This window comes from Gymnoscopelus braueri, assembly GCF_963280865.1.
Source record: "Gymnoscopelus braueri genome assembly, chromosome: 1".
NCBI classification, from domain to species: domain Eukaryota; kingdom Metazoa; phylum Chordata; class Actinopteri; order Myctophiformes; family Myctophidae; genus Gymnoscopelus; species Gymnoscopelus braueri.
In genome coordinates this window covers 35,173,156-35,195,594 of record NC_137603.1, presented here as the reverse complement: position 1 = coordinate 35,195,594, position 22,439 = coordinate 35,173,156, and the positions used below count along the sequence as shown (strand labels likewise).

The following is a 22,439-nucleotide window of genomic DNA, read 5'->3' as shown; positions in this document are numbered from 1 at the left end:
GGGATTGGGAGGGATTGGGTAGGAGAGTGACACTTGTCATCGCACACAGTAAAATCCTCATTGTTAATTGAAAAGTGTACAAATTATATTCGTCCACTCTCTGGGTTGATTGATTGATTGATTGACATTTTTATTAGGCAAAAGAATGTAAAACAACACAGTTACATTTATAATACTTTTGTCTAAAAGGTCCGACCAAAAAAGCCCTTGCGGACTTGTTTCCGTTGGGGTCCTTAAATTAATTTCATGCTCACTACCATTCCCCCCCCTCTTCTCAGGTCCTCAATACGGCACATTGGAGAAGGCCTGGCACGCCTTTATGCAGGCAGCCGAGCGTCTGAGCGAGCTGCACCTGGACCTGCGCGAGCGCCTGGCGGGGGAGGACAGCGACAAGATTCGCTCCTGGCAGAAGGACGGCTTCCACAAGCAGATGATGGGCGGCTTCAGGGAGACCAAGGACGCTGACGACGGCTTCCGCAAGGCCCAGAAACCCTGGGTCCGCAAGCTGAAGGAGGTGAGCGCTGTCTGAATGCATTCTAAAATATGATTTGAATTATTCTGACATTTGTTGGACAGTGCAGTGGAGGGAGAGAGATAAGACGGTGCAGGGGGGTGACACAGGTTATGAGGAAGACATATGTATGTTATGTGGTCTGAGCCTCCCGGATGCCTTAAACCTGTGTTTAGGGGCCTTTCTGCTTTATTAGACAGTGGAGGGAGACAGGAAGGAGAGGATTGAAACGGGTCATAAACCAACTTCATGGATCTTTCTTTGTTTTGTTGTGTTGGGTTTCCTTAGGCTTTTTTTTGCTGTATTTAGTTGTGTGTGTGTGTGTGTGTGTGTGTGTGTGTGTGTGTGTGTGTGTGTGTGTGTGTGCACGTGCACATCCACGTGGGAACCCACAAGGATAGTAAAACCATACAACCCTGACCTCATGGGGACATTTCTCAGGTCTCCATGAGGGAAATTTCAATTGCTTAGAAATATTTTTAGATCTCAAGTTAATTAACTCTCTCAGTGCCAAGAGTATTTTCATAAAGTACTCCCCCAGTTTTGTAATTTTTCATTCAAATAAATGATGTGATTGGGTTTTTAAACCCATAATACAGTTCTACCAGTAGAGAGCAACAAATCGACACATTGATGACCTCGCTGGCTCACTCGCCCCCTCCCAAACAGGCTCACATCACATCCGGTCATAACCGGATGTTGACATTTTCGACAATCGTTGATCGGGCTAAATTACGATGCGATACACGACTACGATGACTGATCGTCACCCAGACCAAAGAGAGTAGACGTGGACCTCTCCGTTCGTTTTTTATACCGTGTGAAAAACCGTGACTTTCCCTATTCTGGCCGAAAATGACCGCGGGAAAAAAATGAGAACCGGAAACGGAATCTGCGTTATGAAACCGGAACCCAATGAGTCTGAAGGAGTCAGGAAGCGAAAGTGATCATGAAAAATAAACAGAATAGAGCGACTACAGTCAAAAGTAAAAACTCGGGATTTCTCGTGCTGGCACGGAGGGTACTCGGGAAAAACTTGGGATATCTCGGGGCGTGGCACTGAGAGAGTTAATATAATAATTTGGATTGGGGGTTGGTATTAGATTTAAGGTAGAAAAAAATATAAAAAATAAAATTGTTAATTAAAAATTGGTTTTGGCTAATGGCTATACAAACTATACAAACCTGTGTGTGTGTGGTGTTCAGGTGGAGACCAGTAAGAAGAGCTATCATCAGGCCAGGAAGGAGGAGCGGACGGCACTTACAAGGGAGACGCATGCCAAAGCAGACCCCTCCAAGTCCCAGGAGGAGGTCCGCAAGTTCTCCACACGCGTGGAGCGCTGCAACCAGGAGTCTGAGAAGGTACACACACACACACACACACACACAAACCTGTAATTTCCATAGCTAATGTCACAGACACACTTATTTGGTCACAAGTTTACACACCCACACACGCACACACACAGCCCAGAGCGTGACCTTAACCCTACTTAACTTCCAGCATCTTGTGTGCTGTGGGTCCAGTATGGGCCCAACATGACCAGGCGTGTCAGTACTGGGAGCAGCAGTTGCTCTGGGCTCCTCAAATAAACACAGTAACATCAACAGTACATTTGTACTCTCATTAGTGTTAAACTGAAGATTTTACAGTGCAGCCAGTGAAATCCAAAAGAGCAGCAGGGTCTAAATAGAAGGGGAAAAAAATCACTTGTACAGGCATTTCACTGACACACACAACTGATTCAGTTTATAATCTCAGGTACATTCCAGCAACAATGAACTTGTATGCATGTCACTTCACTTATATTTACTTCCTGTTCTAGAGATTTGATCAGGGTTTTAAGTTTGCTCTTCCAGGTTTGTCAACAGGAAGAGGATGCTAGTCACTGCTACAACTCAGTGAAATAATGAAAAAAAGACAAATATCCTGAGAAGGAAACAAAAAAGCTCGATTCAGTGACACGTCTAGGAAGAAATCCGAATCATCTTTATTGTCAAGTTTACAGGTGTAAAACAGTGGGTGAAATTAGTTTTAAAAGAAGGGGGGGGGCAAGGAAAAAAAAAGAAAGAATCAAAAAGGTTTAACACAGTGAAATTAGTTTTAAAAGAAGGGGGGGCAAAGAAAGAAAGAAATAATCAAAATAAAAAAGTTATCTACATATTTACACATTGCATATTCATTTGTGCAGTATATGAGGTTTAGAGATAAGGTGCATGAGCATAGCAGCTGGTATATACTGTTCATGATATAGACATGAAGGTGCAAGAAGAGTAGCCGCACGTTGTACATGAGATAAGGTGCAGAGTATCAACTCGTGTCAAGTTCAACCACATAGTCCACAAAAGGTCACTTTCACTGGTATAATCCACAGGTAGGTCCATGAGGAAAAGCAAAAGTCAAAGACCAGCCTCATGACAGGCGGTGGTCATGCCTTGTTCAACAGTCTGATGGTAGCTAGGTGGTCTTGACCTTGATACTACAGTAGGCCTCCTTGCCTGGCCGCAGTTGTTGTAGGGGTATGAACAGATTGTGGCTGGGGTGGTGCCTGTCCTTGATGATGCGCTGAGCTTTGACTATGCAACTCTTCTTGTACAATTCCTGGAGTGAGGGGAGCTCGCCTCGCATTATGCGCTCTGCCGACCGCACCGCCCGCTGTAGATTTTTCTTTTCTCATGCAGTACAGTTTCGGTACCACGCAATAACACAGCCTGACAGCTTGCAATGCAGCTGTTGTAGTACAGTCTGAGAATGCGGGGGCTGACAAACTTCTTCAGGTGACGAAACCAGTATGGGTTTCAAATTATGAAACTGATCTCAAACACTTGAGATACTATTTTGTATTTATTTAGTATACTCAAAATAAATTAAAAACTAATCATCACAAATTACTTTTTCAGGTGAAATTATTGTGATTGACTTAAACCCTTTTGCTCTTTGGGAAGCATAGGTCATTTATGAATTTCCTCCAGCTGGTTCGGTGTTGGCCGATCTTCTCTGCTTCCTTCCAAGATGTTCGTTTTTTTCTGAGTTCCACCTCAACAGACCTTTTTCTACTGCTTCATTATTGTGATTGCTGGTACAAAATTGCCCCTTTTAATACTAAAAGCACTGGTCTAACATTCATAGAGACATTTTATTTGTCGGGTGCCCTTCTGCCTTTGTCTCTGTGGCAAATGTAGAATAAAAGATTGTCAGCACACTGATTCACCATTTAGGAACTTGTCAGCAGTGATGGACAGTAACGTAAATACATTGACTTGAGTACTGTACTGTAAGTGATTTAAAAAATAATAATAATATGTAGTTTTGAATACTTAAGTCATTTTAAAAGCAATTACTCCAGTGCTTTAACTCAATTACTCCAGTGCTTTAACTCAAGTACAAATTTGGCAGAGCAACTTTCACAGTTGAGTAACATTCGACCAAGAGTATCTTTGACTTAAGTTCTTTGTCCACCACTGCTTGTCAGAATAGTGCTCAAGTCTCACAATGAAAATCAACAGTCCTGTACACACAGTAGGACTGTTTGTGGGTCTATGTTTGCCTGCACATGAATCTGTGTGCATTCTTGCATAAGCATTAATGTCTGTGTGTGGGGGTGATGTTTACTGTGTGGGTGTGTGTGCTCCAGGCTAAGGAGAACTATGAAAAGGCCCTGGAGGAGTTGAACCGCTGTAATCCTCGCTACATGGAGGACATGGAGCAGGTGTTTGACCTCACCCAGGAGGCCGAGCGCAAGCGGCTCTGCTTCTTCAAAGAAGTCCTCCTGGACATCCACAAGCACATCGACCTGTCCTGCAAAGATGGGTATGACGCACGCAAAAACCAATAGAATACGCACATCACTTGGTTGAGGTGCTGGGTTGGAAAGTATCATGAAGAAAAATTATGAACACTCATCTGCTCCAATGTAATTTAATGACAATGTTTTGAGCCAAGGCTCTTCATCGGGTCAAACTAAACTCGATATGTGTGTGTGTATGTGTGTGGGCTTTTTTGATCTTGGTTGCGAATGCTGCTTCTGTGTTCCGAAATGCGCGTTTTTAGCGCTTGGTTGGTTTTACCAACATATGCTAGACCGCATGGGTATTTAAGCAGGTATATCACACCTGTGAGTGAGTGCGCAAAAGTCTGGCTCTTTGTGGTAAAATTGCATTGTGCGCAAAGGGTGCATCTGTAATTGCCCTTGAGGATTTGAGTAAAAAAAAGAGGATTCTGGCATTTTAGGGAGGACTGTTTGTCCTATATTAGAAGGACATTTGTAGACGACTTTCGGCATGTCCTTGAAAGTTGTGGCCAAAATAGCCTGGCTCAAGCCCCTGCAATCGCTAGCCTCGCATTCAGGGTCTGGTGACGCTGTAGAAGGCGGGGTTTTCTCGTTTGCAAATCTAAACGATCCGATCGGGATAATCCAGTATGAACCAATCGCCAAATAGTCCCACTTTCGCCACGCCCCCATCTCAGAAAACAACTGCACTGAGAGGGCTTTCAGACTGAATAATGGAGTGAAACAAAATGAAAATTCAGGCTGAGTGTCAGGATATGACGCATGCACACACACACAAACACACTAGGGGTGCAACAGTTCATAGGACAAAAAATTATAAATAATCTAAATCGTTTTTTTTTGTTGAAATTGTAGATCTACAAGCTCACAACGCATCGTGATGCAACAGCATGTGAGCTTGTAAATCTGCTATTCCACTATTTTTGCACGACCATTATTTGATGAAGTAAAAAATAACTCTTAAATGGTTACTCGTCGATATATATAAAAAATAAATCTCTAATAAAATTTAAAACACACGCGCACACACACACACACACACACACACACACACACACACACAAGAGAGAGAGTGAGCTATTTAGCTATGAGTCAGGACATAGGCTTTCAAAAATGTCATATCAAGTGTGTGTGGGTCTGTGTACTCATGCATACACTAACACAATGCGTTTGTGCAAACTTGTGTGTCTATAAATGTGTGTACATAGAAGTAAATGTTCTACTTGTATCGTTGTCCATTAACTATCGACCTCTCGTCCTCCCCCATGCTGTTTAAACAATTCATAGTTACCATGGTAACACAGATCAGAAAGGTATGGCAGTACCACTGTTCAAATAATAAGTGGAATTTACCCACGCTTTGATACTGGCCTTTTAGCACAGTTACTGTTCTCTGCTTATGTATGGGAATGTCTTTGATGTGAACTTTACTTCAGGAATGCCTCTGAAAGAAAACAGTGGCTAGTTTGATTCCATAGAACCACTATTGGCAAAAGTCCTTTGTTTCAAAGTGAACTTCTGAGGGTTAAAAGTGTGTTGCTGCTGTTCCACCACTGCAGAGTCTAGGGGTTTGAATCCACCACAGTGCATCTGGCATGGCACAGCGTCTGTAGTAGGACCCTCTCTTTCCTTGTATTGTTTGCAAATGTTAATTAAAGGGTTAGGTTTATGATGTTGAAAATAATAACACCTGAATTGCACCACACCTCATGACTGACATTGACTTTGTACAATAGGTTTACGGTCCTGTACCAAGACCTGGGTCAGACGATCAATTTGGCCAATGATGTGGAGGACCTTAGGTGGTGGAGGAACACCCACGGACCTGGCATGAGCATGAACTGGCCCCAGTTTGAGGTACGGTCAAATGCCCACATACACACACACACAAAACACAGGCTTAGTTTTATCCTTACAAACACCATATGGGTTTTTGATACACAAATGGGATTTTCCAAAAAATGAATTCATTCATATTTACACGTGTACTATGAAGTGCAGGAATACTGAACAAGCAGAGGAGGAGGTGTGTGTCTGCGTATGAGAGACCGAGGGAGTGCATTTTAAACAGGCTGCCAGTGAATGCCCTGTTGTATAATGGAGAGCTCAGTGGGCTCTGGAATGTTTGATGACAGTATGAGCCAAAGACACTCATACACATACAGCAGCAAGGTTTGTTTAGCTGCTAGTGGAAATCTACGGACGCCCTACAAGAGTGTCTGTGTGTATATCTGTCCGGGGCTAATCTCGCAAACGCAAACCATTCGATTGATCGGTGCCAAAATTCTTGTGTATGCTGCCAGTAGGTAAAGGAAGTACCTCCCTGATATGTTTCATACTCTTTGAAATATTTTACTTTTTATCTCCGCCAGGCTGGAGTGGCTGGGGGCGGGGACAGTGTTTTCGCCCCTGTCTCTCGGTTTATCTGTCTGTGAGCAGCAAAACACATATATATATATATTTTGCTTTTTCTTAAAAACCCACTTCTTGCTATTACTCCTACAGATTTGATCCAAAACTCACATAAATCAGAACATATTATTTCTGACATCATGTGATCAAGATGTATAATTCAGATGTTTCATATTCCATTATGATTGGCTACGATTGGCTATTAAGTTTTGCGGGAGAGGCCCGGCTTGCAAATACTGGCACCAATCAAGCATGCAGCGTCCAATCAGCCTCAAATTTGAATCGCACATTGAGGGGCCTCTAAACAACGCAGAGACAAAAATGATGTCACTTACACCCATAGGGGGTGCCACAAATGGCACTGTTTGTGGGAGAAGAATTATTGGGGTCATCCCTATGTTCCCTGGGTTCTATCTTCCCCCACTAGGGTTAGGTTTAGGTAAGCGGGGAACATAGAACCTGGGGAACATAGTAGAACCCGGGGAACGCTCCCGAATTATTAGTCACACATTTTCTCATGAGTCATGTGACAATGACCATTGATACTCCATAGCCATACCCTTTGCCTGTAATTGCCATCACAAATGTGTGAGTGGGGCCTATTTCTTGCAACAAAGGCCATATATCATGAATTCATACCCACGTTGGAATCAGGATGCGGGATGCAGAGATGCAGAGAATGTTTTTTTTATTCAGGCAAAGACCTATTTAAATAAAAGTCCAGTTGAGCTCCACGGGCACTGATTACATGCAGGCATCTCCACACCCACATCACTTCCTGATACCTAGCTCTAAGAAACAGGATCATGTTGTTGAACACTGGATTGTGTCTTTTTGTCCTAGAAATGTCTGATCTCTGAATGGTCGACTCATAATAGAGATACAATCATGTGTATTGTTTGCCTGGCAAGCTGTTGCTTTGTTTGAGTGTATGAGTGTGGGTGGGCAGTACGGTAAGCTGTAGGTGTGTGTGTTGAGCCTTGTGGTATTACATGATGCTCCTCACATTACAGTTAGACTAGGCCAGACACACAATACTCAACGATAATTTAGTCGTTACTGAATCAGTGGGTTGGGTGTAAGATTTTCTGACTGGGTCAGGGATGATGAATGATAGAGGAGTATATTGTTTAATACACTGCGACCCATCTTCACAGTCAGGGAAATATTCAGTGGTTCTCATTCAATGTGAAATTAAATGAGAACCACTGTTAACAACACATTGACTGCCAATCACGTAGATCTACGCGAACCGCTTTAAAGCCGCCACGTGCCAATCGCGTAGATCTTTTTTTAATGTATTTTTTTTCCAATTTCACCCAAAGACCAAGGAGATATGATTAGTTGAAGATCTAGACTCCTATCCACCTCCTTGTTAACTTAAAACTTAAAAATGCTGTATTTCGGCTCCTGAGTACTTTTTTTTTTCCAATGAAAAACTCTGGCACTGGCTAAAAAAATATGAAAATAATTCTGGCAGTTAATGTGTTAACACATCGACCGCCAGAGGTTAATCTCATAATGTACTCACCAGTGCCAAGGTGTTATTGTTGTTTTTTTGTTTTTTTCATGTCGCCATAGATCTTGTTAAAATCCTTAAGATTGAGCCGTACACGGTCTGTTTACTTCGGCGACATCTCACTGTATCTCCCAGTGAAAACCACGTGTCAAACGGGGCATCCATGTTGTAGTTAGAGCGGATTACGTTAAACAGTGATATGCGAGGAGAAAAAATTACAGGAAGAGAATTGAGTTTCAGTTTCGTCTGTAGAACGAGGGCGGACGTGATCGTCAAAACCGGATCCCAAATAATTCTGTTTCCGGTCATCAAACCGGAAACGGAAGTGGATCAAAAAAATTCCGAAAGTGCACCCGGATTTTTTTTGCGCGAAAAGACCGTGGACCGTAGGGCTACGGTCTCGGCGCTTAACAGTTGGATTTAACGGACCGTAGGACTACGTTCTTGGCGGTTAATGTGTTAAGTATTAAGGTGACCAAATGTATCACTGAGGTAAGACTGTACGTCAGAGCATTATGTACATAAAGTACTTTTATCCTCTACTAAAGTTAGTAGAGGATGTAGTACTGCAAGTGGGTTGGCCTTTTAACACATTTCAAAATTAGAGTTCCCTGTCTGAAGGCTTTTCAGTGGGACAGGGTCTCACAAAGTCCAAGAAGAACTGGTCAGCAGCTACTGGAACAACTAAAGAGTATCAATGCATGTCTGTTGCAGTACTTACTGATGTACTATGGTATATACAGTAGCGCATTAGTGGAGATGGCTTAAAGAAAGAAACATTCCAGTTTTTAAGTGATCAGGTGATAGTCAGCTGGTATGGTGGTTCTGTAATACTCACACAACATGTACAACAGCGCAACTTATGTCGCTTTTCCATTACATAGTCCCGGCTTGCCACGCCACGGCTCTACCCTCCTTTTTTGACTTTCCATTCCTGTCAGGTACCAGATGTAGGTTGTACAGTATAGGTTAAAGCAATCTGGGATCCCAAGTCAAATAAAAAGGAAAAACACCCCCTTTTTCACTTTTGCATTTGAGTAGCGGAGCGTCTGAATCTGTTCTTGAGAGATTAAAGTTAAAGTGGTCATGTGTGTCCAGACTGCAATAGCTTTAGCACTGTTCAAATGCACTGCAGTTTTCAAGGGCTGTTGCTACATGACGATCACCTCCGGGAGGAGGGGGTGCTGTGAGTGGGGCCAGTGCAGTGGAAAACCAAAGTAAACTGAGCAGAGTAAAGTATACTAGGTGTGGAGAAGTGGGACTATGTATGGAAAAGTGACATTAGTTATTGTTTTTTATAATGATATCATTGGGGGAAACTGTTGTGATTTAGCAGGGAAACATACAGTACTTGTTCATTTAGGATAAAGCAATGCACTGGTTTCTTTTAATGACTCTAATCTGCATGGGTCCCACCATTGGCTCTGGTTCACAAACCATGGGAGCCTCCCATTAACAAACATGGAATTATCCTCCATGTGGTTTATCAATCCAGTGGGTTGGGGAATAAAAGTGGGTGTTGAGATGTCCTGGTAGGTTCACATATGAAGAAGAAGAATATTAAAGAATACTGATAACCGGTATATTGCATCCAGAATGCATGAACACTGCAAACCTGAATTCCAGTTGAAGCCAGTTGAAAAGTTCTGACATAAGCAAGCATGTACAGTACTGTATGTATGTTTGTGTGTAGCTAGAGCTGCACAGGGGACCAGACAGTCCCTGTTTAGGGAGACCTCAGCCTCCATGGGAACTGCTGATTAGGCCTGGCAAGGAAGAGAAGAGTGACTTACATAATATACATAATTACAGCAAGGGAGAGAGATGCACTGTGTGGCAGAAATAGACTGGCAGAGAAGAAAAATAGTTTTTAACACACAGTTTTAAAGACAAAGATAATAAAAAGAGGTTACAAAAAGGGCAGGCTGTTAGAGAGTTAACAAAAGAAGGCTGTAACAGAGAGGCCAAATTACAAGATGAAAGAGAGTTACAGAGACTACAGAGTTGCAAAGAGAAAGACTACAGAGTTGAAAAGAGAGACTGCATAGTTACAAATAGAAAGACTACAGAGTTAAAAAGAGAGACTACAGAGTTACAAATAGAAAGACTACAGAGTTAAAAAGAGAGACTACAGAGTTACAAATAGAAAGACTACAGAGTTAAAAAGAGAGACTACAGAGTTACAGATAGAAAGACTACAGAGTTAAAAAGAGAGACTACAGAGTTACAAATAGAAAGACTACAGAGTTACAAATAGAAAGACTACAGAGTTGAAAAGAGAAAGACTACAGAGTTACAAATAGAAAGACTACAGAGTTACAAATAGAAAGACTACAGAGTTGAAAAGAGAGACTACAGAGTTACAAATAGAAAGACTAGAGAGACTACAGAGTTACAAATAGAAAGACTACAGAGTTGAAAAGAGAGACTACAGAGTTGAAAAGAGAGACTACAGAGTTGAAAAGAGAGAGAGAGGGGGGAGTTTAGTTCTAAAGAGCGGCAGGCAGAGAGAAGTAGATCTCCTCTGTCCTCTTAGGAATCTCCTGGCATTCCCATAACACTCCTCACATGCACAGTTGCACACACAGAACTATTGTCCCGGCACCCCCCTCCCCACACACACACACACGCACGCACGCGCGCGCGCGCACACACACACACACGCACACACGCGCACACACGCACACACGCGCACACACGCACACAGGCCTGTATGTCTTTGTGTTCCAGACTGACCCTGCCAAAGCGGTAACTCTATCCCGGCACAGCTAGTGCTGTCAGCACCCTGTTATTATGTCAGAGGTGTGTACGCATGGAGGGAAGGGAAGGTTGTCTCTTTGTTTTGTCTAGGTGTGGTCTCGTGGGCTGAATTGATTGTTGGATTATTTACACCACAGGACACTGCGTTACAGTAAAACAGTCTGGTCATAGAGAGAGAGCCATCATCTGCATAATATATGTTTATGCTTAAAATTTTGGGTCTGTTTTGTACTTACTCTCAGAGTTAAATAAACACTGAAGATTTTACTGTGTAGATTGGGGTCCCAGGGTTTAAAAAAAAGAGAAAAGAAAACATTTTAGCAAATGGGGGTCCGTTGCCTGATGCACATCAAACTGGGTCCATGAAATGAAAAACGTTGAGAATCACTGTTTTATATTATGTGCGTGTCTAGGAGTGGTCTCCAGAGGCCAGCCACTCTATCAGCAGGAAGGAGAAGGCCGGCCATGATGAGGAGAATGTTGTCACCCTCACCAACATTGTCTCCTCCGGAGAGGAGGCCCCTCCCAGTCCTGCCACCCAAGACACTGTCAGGTACAACCTCACACATCCATCTATTGAAGCCAACTTTTGCTCTCATTCACTTTTGCACTTTTACAAATGAATGTGCAGAATAGGACTGGGCGATATGGACACAATCGAATATAAACTTTTTAGCCAATTCCCTCTATATGGATATTTTGAAGAGAATATCGTATTGTGGTGATAATGTCTATTACCGTACATTTTTCAAACCTTTTCAAAAATAGCAGAAATAACAGACAGGCTCATCACAATAGTATAATACTAGAGCTATTAAAACCAGGAGAAGACAACACTTTTTCTATATCATGATATTAAGATATCCAAAATCCCAGACAATATCTAGTCTCATATCACAATATTGATATAATACTGATATATTGCCAAGCCTTAGTGCACAGCTGCAGCAGTCTATCACAGTCAAAGGATGGTCTCAATTAACTGAAAACTGTAGACGTTCTGGAAGAGTTCTCATTGTATGCTTATTCTGGGTTCGTCCTGCATGTCCTGCCTGAATTAAGTGGTTAATTCATTATGTATTTTAGTAAGTTTGAGTCACGGGAAGATATGAAATATATATCTTTAGGGTTTCGAGCTGAAAAAGTTGATCTAGATCAACTAGGAAAACACTGATCTAGATCAGATCATGAATTTACCCAGACCCTCACTGGATCTTGAAGACATTGCTGATGAGTCTTCATGAGCAGTGACATAGTTGCACATGACAGGCGTTGTGGGGGTCTGTCTGTAAAAGGGGGGAAAATGGAACCTCCAGAGTACCCTTGCATGCGCTCACACACATGCATGCGCACACACACACACACACACACACACACACACACACACACACACACACACACACACACACACACACACACACACACACACACACACTTGTTTTCCTTTTAATTTTACAGTATGCACCCGTGGGCTGTTCAGGCCAGACTAAATAGTAGACTACAATTATCTGTATTTTTGTGTTTTTCTGCCTGTGTGTGTGTGTGTGTCTATTTAAGTCTTGTTGTTCTATCCCAGCCACCCTGAGGAGTTAACATCCCGTTCCTTGCATGGTACACATTGAATTACTGGCCAAATTGTTAACTCAGCATATGTGTTTGCATTGTGAGAGTCAGTGTGATATATAGATGTCTCTGTTCTCTCCTTGGAAGTCTCCCTCACTGTGTGCGTGCGAGTGTGTGTGTGTACTGTATTTGAACTGGGCTTCTAAATGGAGCCACCTCCCTCCACAGTCCCACAGAGTCCCATTAACAGAGTTTCCTCCCCAGTACCATGGAGTCCCATTAATTAAGACAGTTACCAACACATCCTTATGGGTATCCTATTAGCGTCTCTCAAGCCACCATCACAGCTTGTCACTGACCTTTTTCTGTGGCGATCTCTGCTCTCCTGTATGGCTTTACACAGTAAAATCAGCAGTGTTAATTTAACTTTAGTGTACAAATGTATAGTTACATTTGGATTTTGTACACTACATTTTTAAAATTATACTTTATCTTCGCCTTTCTCGTTTAAGTATAATTTATTGAGCATTTTATTCATCTACATCTCTTCACCTTTCTGTGCAATACAGTACATCAACATACACTTTAAAACATGGCTACTGATGACCCAGCAGCTTTGTCTTCTTTTATTATCCAGATAGATTCCAGGCCTAGTAGTTAAACTCAAGTGTTTCCATCTGCATTGAGACCAAAAACCAGCAATGTTTGAAAATCCCAGTGGAGGAATTAATGAATACTACACATACTATAGCAAAAGAAATGTCAGCTACAATAAATAGTAAAATGTACCCCCACTCTGTGTGTGTGTGTGTGTGTGTGTGTGTGTGTGTGTGTGTGTGTGTGTGTGTGTGTGTGTGTGTGTGTGTGTGTGTGTGTGTGTGTGTGTGTGTGTGTGTGTGTGTGTGTGTGTGTGTGTCGTCTAGTAGCTATTGGCCATGCATCACATACAATTTCCTTGTAATGCTCATTACAAGCTTTTGCCACCAAATTAGTTAATTATTTTTCTTCTCTCAGTGGAGAAAAATAGAAGTGTGATTTTTCAAATGCAGAACTCCTGTCATGCTCTTGTGAATAATAAGTCCCATAATGTCCCAGTAAACAGCCATGGTGCTGCCCTCTGCTGGTGGCAAAAGATCATCAGAGAAAGAGAAAAAAACTGTTTTAAATAAAAACATCTCTACAAGACTAACTAGCCCAGCGACTGACAGCACAAACCAGGAAGTTGTTGTGCAAAACTGCAAATTAATGGAAGGTACCGGAGCACACCAAGCGTTATGCGTCGCGGTATATCTGCCTTATTTTAAAGTGATTTGTAAAAACGTGCATATACACCGGACAAATGTGAAAAGCTAAATTGTGAACGGTAATGCATCCATAGAATGTAACGTTGAATATTGAGTATGGTATTGTACCATAGAACTCAGCCAATCAGAATCAAGCACTGGAGCTATCTGTTTTAGAATGTGCAATATAACACATCTTACTGTATCTATTGTATATTGATTTTCCTAAACATGGTCATTGTCATTCCATAGAGAAACTAGAAATTAATTCATAGTTGCCACACACACCTGACTTGTGTGTGCTTTGATTTGCCTTGCGCTATTCAAATTACATTTCCCTTGCATTGATGTGCCTTAACTACAAATGGTATTTTAAACCAGTATATCTCTGTATGGATCCAAACTAGAACAACTAGAGCAAAAAGTTGTATTGCTACAACGCTGTACACCTCCCTGACTTGCAAGAAGCAGACTGAATTAAAACAGTAAGCATGACTGCATAGTATGAGAAAAGGGGGAGGTGGCACTGGTGTGTGTTTGTGTGTGTATGTATGTGTGTGTGTGTGTGTGTGTGTGTGTTCGTTCATCTCACCACTTCAAGGATCCTGGGGCCACAAACTTTGACCAACTTCTCTTTAAACATGGAGCTGAATCCCTGAGCACTCGTCTGTGGCCTCATGCCTCTCTATGTATGTTGTCTCTGTCCAGGGTGAAGGACTATTCTTCAGAGTGGTCAGACGAGGACAGCCCCAAGAAGGTGTTGGCGGTCAATGGCGTGGATGACGAGGAGGAGCAGGAGAAGGTAGAGGCGGTGCGCGTCCGTGCGCTGTATGATTACACAGGCCAGGAGGCCGATGAGCTCAGCTTTAAAGGAGGTATTAATCCATACTAATGCTTAATACTCAACCACACCCTGCACACATGTAAGCACACACTCACTGCATATTTCTACTCTTTCAGGATACCTTTTTTTTTTTTTTTAAGATCTGACCGATAGCTGGCCCTCGGTAGCCGAAAATTTACCACGTTGAAGTCATACAAATAAACAAAAGAATCCTCGCTGTCAAAAGTCCAACAGCCATCACCATTTTCCACCATCTGTGCAGACAAAATCCTGCGTTCATAGTCAATCATTGCTGTGATGCACCTCAGAGTCACACATACTTTTACTCTTTTACTACTATGTTAGTCAAGTTTCATGTTTGTGAAAAGTTTCACATTGACTCAATTCATTTTCTTATCACTTCCATCACATTTTATTTACTTGATAGTGGATAGATAATGATGGTGCTAATTTGGTGATGGTTTGTTTATACAGTAAGTAGACTGTGTCACGGGGATGAGACATTTGTATACTGTTTTAATATTTTTACTCAGTTTTATATTTTAACGGATTAATCGGTCAAGATTTGTATTTTCGGTTAAAGGTTAAACGGTTAGTTAACATCCAAACTTAAATGAAGTCAGTGAGTGTGAACATAGATTTATATTTACACTCTTGACAGTGTTTCTATGAATCAGTCAATTTAATACATCTGATCTTTGAGCATACAAAATACTGTATCCAATAAGCGCACACTAGATTCTGCCTGACTTTGCATGTGGCCCTCATGTGTAGTTCTTAACTCTACTGTAGTTGTTTGCACTGTACTGTACAGTCCAGCCAAGTGTGTTGAATTACCAACTTGGCAATATTTGTGGTTGCCTACTAGTTTCAGTTGAGAATAAAAGCATTTTGGTTCCAGCTTCAAATGGCCAGTCCAATTTTTGGTGTCGCCAAGTGAATGCTCACTTGAGTTCACAAGAAATTATTCTGGGAAAATGCTTTTATTTCAGTCATCTTTTTTTCCCCATTCCATTTCGCTCCAAGTTTAAATTGGATCAACTTCATAAGAGGTTTGGTCAATTCCAACCACTCGCACTGAGGAACTTTGCCCAGGAGCGTTCTTGTTGGAATCTATATCTGTTTTGAATGTCTATCGTCCTGATTTAGGGGATATTTTTACATTCAAAACCCATTTTTAAATGACAAAATGGTATTTTCTGGCAGTTCTTCTTAACACTATTGATTATTTTACGATAATCTGATTACAAACTCATATTGCTCATCGGCATATTGGCTAAAATTGGGTTCGTGAATAGCATTTAGTGTTGGCTCTGGCGTTATAAAGTTTTGGTTGGTTAATGCATTCTGTCAAATGTCTTTTGGTGAAGTATGCACTCCAAAAATGACCTTTATTTTATGTTCAAAGCACTATTTTCTGTATATTCCAAATGGCAACACACACACACACACACACACACACACACACACACACACACAAATAGGTCAGAATTTACGGATGACTTGCTTTGCAATCCCATCATTATTGATATAACTCACAATTTCACTTCATAAGATCATGACTTTCTTGCAGGATACCCTACCATTTTGAGCATTTCTTTAAGCAATAAAGTGGCCATCAGCCGTTCATTTCCAATGGTAGCTGGGCTACACTGAGGAACAAAACAAAACTGCTGCAATCGGTGACAAAAAAAGGTGATTCAAAACCTTTCAAGTACAGTAGAGACAGTCGAGGAAATGAACAATCCGAGGGCAGAAGTGTTTACCTATTAGAACCATCAGAGACGGACACCAACATCTGCACTCCTACCCGCCTGTGAGCTCTCCTGTCGGGCACGGCTGCTGACTAGAGCTACTTGAGCTCACTCTGGACCACAACTCACCTATTTATAGGCTTGCCTTTAAGAAAATACAAACTCCACAGTCAATAGAGCAAAGACTGAAGAAAGAATGTAAATATAATTATGTAAATAGATATACAATATAGAGGTTACAGTACTGTATGTCAAATACACAATGGTGAACATACAGGAAAAGACTATTATTCCAAAAAGTGGTTTGTCAATACAAATTGTAAATTTTTTGATTACTCTTAAGGCCTATTTCTCACCTAAAATGTTATCAGAAACTACATTTTCGGGGCACGGTGGCGCAGTCGGTAGCGCTGTCGCCTCACAGCTAGAGGGTCCTGGGTTCCATTTCCCCCAGGGGACGCTGGGGGCGTGTCTTCTCCTCCGCGTCATCGGTGCCCATACCCTAGGTGGGGTTGGCGAAAGGGCCTACTCTGTGTGGAGTTTGCATGTTCTCCCCGTGTCTCTCAGGGTAGTTAATACCCTCACAAAAACATGCAGTAATCCTGGTCGCTATACCGCCTCCCCCATGACAGCCGGGGCGCCTGATGGAGGGGAAGGGAACTGGTTGGAATAACGTGTTCCTTCCACGTGCTACGTCCTACCCGGGAAACTCCCCCCTGTCAGGTGACAAGAAGGTTAGTTGGCTCTCATGCATTGAAGGAGGCATGAGCTCGGCCCTGGGCTCCCTAGGCTGGTGGGGGGAGTGTAGCGCCCAGGATCACTTAGAAAATTGGCACCGGGTGAAAAAGGGTTACAAAATCATGGGATATATTTTTTTTTAAAGAAACTACATTTTCAGTTTAGTCATCCCAATAGTGACCTTTTGTTGTTCTTTCAAAGGAAGAGTGAGATGTTTACAGGCCTTGTGTATTTTAGCACATTCACAGGCCCATATCAGTCTTGATGTTGCACAGTAGTAAGTTAACCAGCTCAGTTCTCACTTTGGTCATTATTTAAGAATCATTGTTTCACACTTGCAATCTATTATTAACTCATTCCCTGCCTAGGACGTAAAAAACGTATTTTTTTCCAATTACCAAACCTGCCTAGGACGTAAAAAACGTAATTTTAATTGCTTCAATTTTTTTATTTATTTTTTGACCCAAAGACCAAGGAGATATGATTTTTCGAAGATCTAGACTCCCATCCACTTCCTTGTTAACTTAAAACTTAAAAATTCTGTATCTCGGCTCCTGAGTACTTTATTTTTTTCAATTAAAAATCTCTGGCAGTGGGCAAACGCGGCCAGAAATAATTCAGGCAGTGAATGAGTTAATCCATTCAACCCGGGAAAGCATCTGTGTAACCACTTTATCCATGTTTTATACTAAAAAATAGCAGATATATACACGCTCATAGCCCGGCAAGAAAAATCTTGAACATTATATAAGGGTTGACTCAAATCTTTGCTTCTGGGGGTCCCTGGAACAAAATATTTTCAGATGGGGGTCCGCGGCCAAATACATATAATTTTGGGGGTCCTTGACATGAAAACGTTTGCACGCCACTGATATAGCAACATGCGTACGGTTTTCGGAAAACTGTTAGGATTTAGAAGACATTTGTAGGTGCGTTCCCGGATTGAATGGGTTAAATGGCACTATATTATCCTCATGTCTTATCCCCCCCTTTCTTCTCATCTCTCTTGGACTCCTATCCCTCTTCTCAAAAATCTCTCTTTTCTTCTCTCTCCCCTCGTCCTATGTCCAGGAGAGGAGCTATTGAAGATGGGAGAGGAGGATGATCAGGGCTGGTGTAAAGGACAGCTCAGCAATGGCCAGGTGGGCCTCTACCCTGCCAACTACGTCCAAGTTGTCACTTCCTGATGACTCGCACGCCTCTGCTCAACCCAGCCAATGGTACTCAAGACTCTTGATGCCAGGACCAGTCGCAACATGCTTACCGCCAACATGTAGCCCCTACATGAAACTAGGATGAGCTCAGTGATTGGCAGTGATCAATGCCACTCAACATTTCACAAGCAACATTTTTTTCGGATTTCAACCAATGAATGGTTGAATATTTTTTTTTTTTTTTTTTTTTTGCCACACTATAAGACGATATGCAGTATACTCGGTCTCTATTCAACAGAACAGAATTTACAGCATGTTTCAGGAAAAAAGAAAACTGGTTTGAATGTGGTTTACGGAACAAAAGAAGGAAACGGCTTCTGGAAAGGTGAGTTTATAGTCACCAGAATAGACGGAGACCCTTTGAAAGAGCGGAGGAGACCCATTTGAAGAGGTCAGTGAGAGAAGCCCAGTGCCTTAATGGACGAATCTGGAGATGTCCTTGCAGCTCCAAAATGCTGTCTGACTGGGTGGGATTCTGAGCCCTCTAGTGGAGAACTGCTGACATTACATCCGTCTCTGCCTGGATGATGATCTGGCCCTTAAACACTATGGCACGTGCACGATTTAGGGCACGGTCACACATGAGCTTGATACGCGTCGTAGCCAACGCAAGCTGAGACTTGAGACTTAAGGCGTCAATTCACAATGTTGTCTTGCAGATTTGTGGGCAGTGTCGGCAAGAGTGCCGCTTTTCTGGTGTGTAGTTCGTTTGACTTTCGTTAGAGTGGTTGGCTCACTGAAAGAAAACTACAGGTGAAATGACTGCCAATGGCGCTTCTTTCCTTTTGGTTGGCGCCCGGTCAAAGTTCACCAATGTTGAACTCTTAGCTTCACACGCATTATTCTTAACTCGCTTCAATGCTGCCAACGCACCGCAACGGGACACTCCATCCCTTTGCTCCCTTAGAAAGGAAGCGAGCCAACACTTCTGATGTGTATGAAGCGCATGTGTGACCGTGCCCGTATATTGTTCAAATGTGTACTGTAGCCGATGGCTCGTCTGTTAGCTGGACAGGTGTTAAATAAAGTGGTCACAGACAACTTTGACAGTGTACAAGATACATGATTAGCCAATAAAAGTTAAGACACATGAGGGAGTTTGAGTACAAACATAAAATACTTGCTTATGTTGGACTACATGACCATTTACATTAGCTTGTTAATTACATTTGATTTAATATATAAAAATGTAGGTATGATCAAGTATTCACATTTATGTTCGTAATTTTTTTTTTTTACAGATATGTTTTTCATGGTTGCTGTTTATATACTGTATGGTTATGGTATGGTCTTTTATTTTAATGCAGAAACCAAACCATTTATAAGCTGTTCCTCAGCTAAATGTTCTTCGTAAGATTAGAATTTTTACATTCAGTCACACGTTTTATTTACTTCATAATTTATTTCTATTTTTAAATCATTTAATATTTTTCTTTAAACACTAAATTGGGGTGGGAGTTAGTAGCTAATTTATACATTTGGGTCATTGGGTCATTTAACAGCTGCTTTGTACAGGCTCAACAAAAATAAGCATGATTTTTTTTGTCCAAAGACAAAACCTTTCAGTTTTCATGTTTTAGTAAAAGAAATGTATCTCCTACTGTATTTTAGGGAATTAGTTTTATCCCTAGGGTCCTTAGGTTGTTTTGTGTCATGGGAAATAAATAATCTAGTTCCCTCTCCTGCAGAAACTGTGCTGGCAGAAGGTAGCTACCCATGTAGAACTGATAATAAAAAAACACATTTCAACGTTGCTCTTCTCATTTTGTTTTAATTGCCAATATTCTGGCCTGGAGCCAGGCTACTAAATTATATACCTGCATATATTTTATGGTTTGTTGAAGATATACAAATGAATGACATTGCCACCAAGAAGACCAAACGCTTGCTTGTATTGCTGTCCTATTTCCTGTACATGCTGTGTCTCACACACACACACACACACACACACACACACACACACACACACACACACACACACACACACACACGAACAATAAGGTTTCAAAATTATATACTGTACATGTCAATATACAACTACACCAGTTAAGGTCAGAGTAAGAATAATGATTTATGTTACCCAATAAGCTATATCAATATGAACACAATGATAGATGTCATTCATACAAATGTTCTTTCATTTAGGCTTAATCTGAATATAATTTCCCACGATATACTTATGCCTGATTCATAAAAAATACTAATAGAAATACTTAATTCCCGCAAAGTCGGCATCAATGTTCTGCACCTATGCAGGCGGAAAGGGTGCATAAAGGGTTCTACCAGAGCCTTCACGCACTTTGACAATGTAATCTAATCTAATTTGACAGCCCTAATCCCTCGCGGACTTCACATGAATGTGCGTTTAAGTCAGTGAGTCTGTAGGGGGTAATGCAGCCTCCCACATGAACCATGACATGAACGCCCATCAGTAGACAATGTTTAGATCCGAGTAGGTACAGTGGCATTTCCCCAGTAGTCCTACATGTTGCATTAGTCCTATTTGACTAGAAACGTTATATTAATGTTCATGTTCCCTATGAAGGAGGCATTCAAGCTCACAACTCCCACGCCCCCATATCCTTACACCACAAATGAAGAGAATTGTGAAAGCTTACTGTAAATTCATATCACATTCACAGCCTGGAACATAACGTCATGAGTGTCTCTTTCTCCCCAACTATTATGAAACAATGTGACAAAGCTGATTCTGATTCTAACATGCAGGTCTATATGGATGATATTCTGCCTTTTAGGGGCACTAGTGACCTACAATAGTAAATGCATTTTTTGTTGTAGCAGTTAAAAAGCCTTTTGTTCCCTCCTCTTTTACAATGCTCTAAACATCATCCAATGACCATATTGTATACATTATGGTGATAATATATCACACAGTAGTATCACTGATATGATTACTGGGGGGAGACTCATACTGTTTTAATAATAAACCTTTTATTCTGCAAAATTAATTGGCTCCGCCAGGCCGAAGGCTTGGCCGAGACTATGTCATCCCTGTCCGTGTGCGTGCGTGCGTGCGTGCGTGCGTGCGTGCGTGCGTGCGTGCGTGCGTGCGTGCGTGCGTGCGTGCGTGCGTGCGTGCGTGCGTGCGTGCAATGTTGGACAGATCAGCGTCAAACTGTGCATACACACTCCCTGGAGGCCAGAGCAAAACCTGATTGATTGATTGATGTACTTTTATTTAGTAAGACATGAGAATCACAGTACATGGAAGTACAAATTCACAATACAAGGTCTACTAAACTGGAAGACTCAGTTAAGCACGCAGCTTGTTTAAGATGAGAACCCCATGCACACAAATCATGATGATATATAAGAGACAGACAGATATACACACTACTATACAGCATGTCATACAATCAGCTTCCAGGTTACTGGTATGAAGAGAGAAAAAAATATATACAAAAGAAGAAACTGAAAGAGGGGGGGGGGGTAGGGGGGGGTAGGTTAAGACTTAGACAGGGGCCATTTTCGAATTGCAGCCTCCTGAAGGTGTATCTTTAGGGCAGTTTTGAAAGTGAGTAGGGTTTTACACTCCTTTGCTCCTTTTGGTAGGGCATTCCACATTTTTGATGAATAGCATGAGAACGAGTTCATTCCCTTAGTTGAGCCAAATCTGGGTTGAACATGATTTGTGAAGCTGCCTCTGGTGTTATGATCATGGACTTCATTAACATTTTGGAAGTATTTTGACAAATACAGGGGGATCCCAATGTTGTGGTGTATCTTGAAGACCAGGCCCATAGCAAGTTGCTGTACTCTGTCCTCAACCCTAAGCCATCCAATCCTAGCAAAATGAGCAGGGGTTAGATGGGTTTTGTGATTAAGGCCAAGAAGTAGCCTTACAAGTTTGTTTTGGGATGTTTGGAGCCTTGTTTTTAAGGCCTTGGAGGTGTTGTGATATATATGTGAGTGCATGCATAATCATAATGACCTTGAATGAGGGCCCCTGCAAGAATCTTCAGAGTATTCTTACTGACTAGACGATCAATCCTCCACAAATAGCGTGTTGTTTGGTTGACATTTTTGATC

General features: G+C 41.7%; 1 protein-coding gene across 3 annotated transcripts in view; it reads left to right on the top strand.

Annotated features, from left to right (window-relative positions):
* Window positions 1–20,125, top strand: part of pacsin3 (protein kinase C and casein kinase substrate in neurons 3) — a 36,853-nt gene extending 16,728 nt beyond the window's left edge. For all 3 annotated transcript variants that reach the window (XM_080426631.1, XM_080426630.1, XM_080426632.1), the window contains 7 exons: window positions 279–514; window positions 1,718–1,873; window positions 4,147–4,322; window positions 6,039–6,159; window positions 11,407–11,546; window positions 14,548–14,714; window positions 18,247–20,125. In XM_080426631.1, the coding sequence (XP_080282757.1) occupies window positions 279–514; window positions 1,718–1,873; window positions 4,147–4,322; window positions 6,039–6,159; window positions 11,407–11,546; window positions 14,548–14,714; window positions 18,247–18,362 (1,112 nt within the window). In that variant the 3' untranslated portion in view covers window positions 18,363–20,125. The remainder of the gene's footprint in view (window positions 1–278; window positions 515–1,717; window positions 1,874–4,146; window positions 4,323–6,038; window positions 6,160–11,406; window positions 11,547–14,547; window positions 14,715–18,246) is intronic.
* The last annotated feature ends 2,314 nt before the right edge of the window (window positions 20,126–22,439 follow it).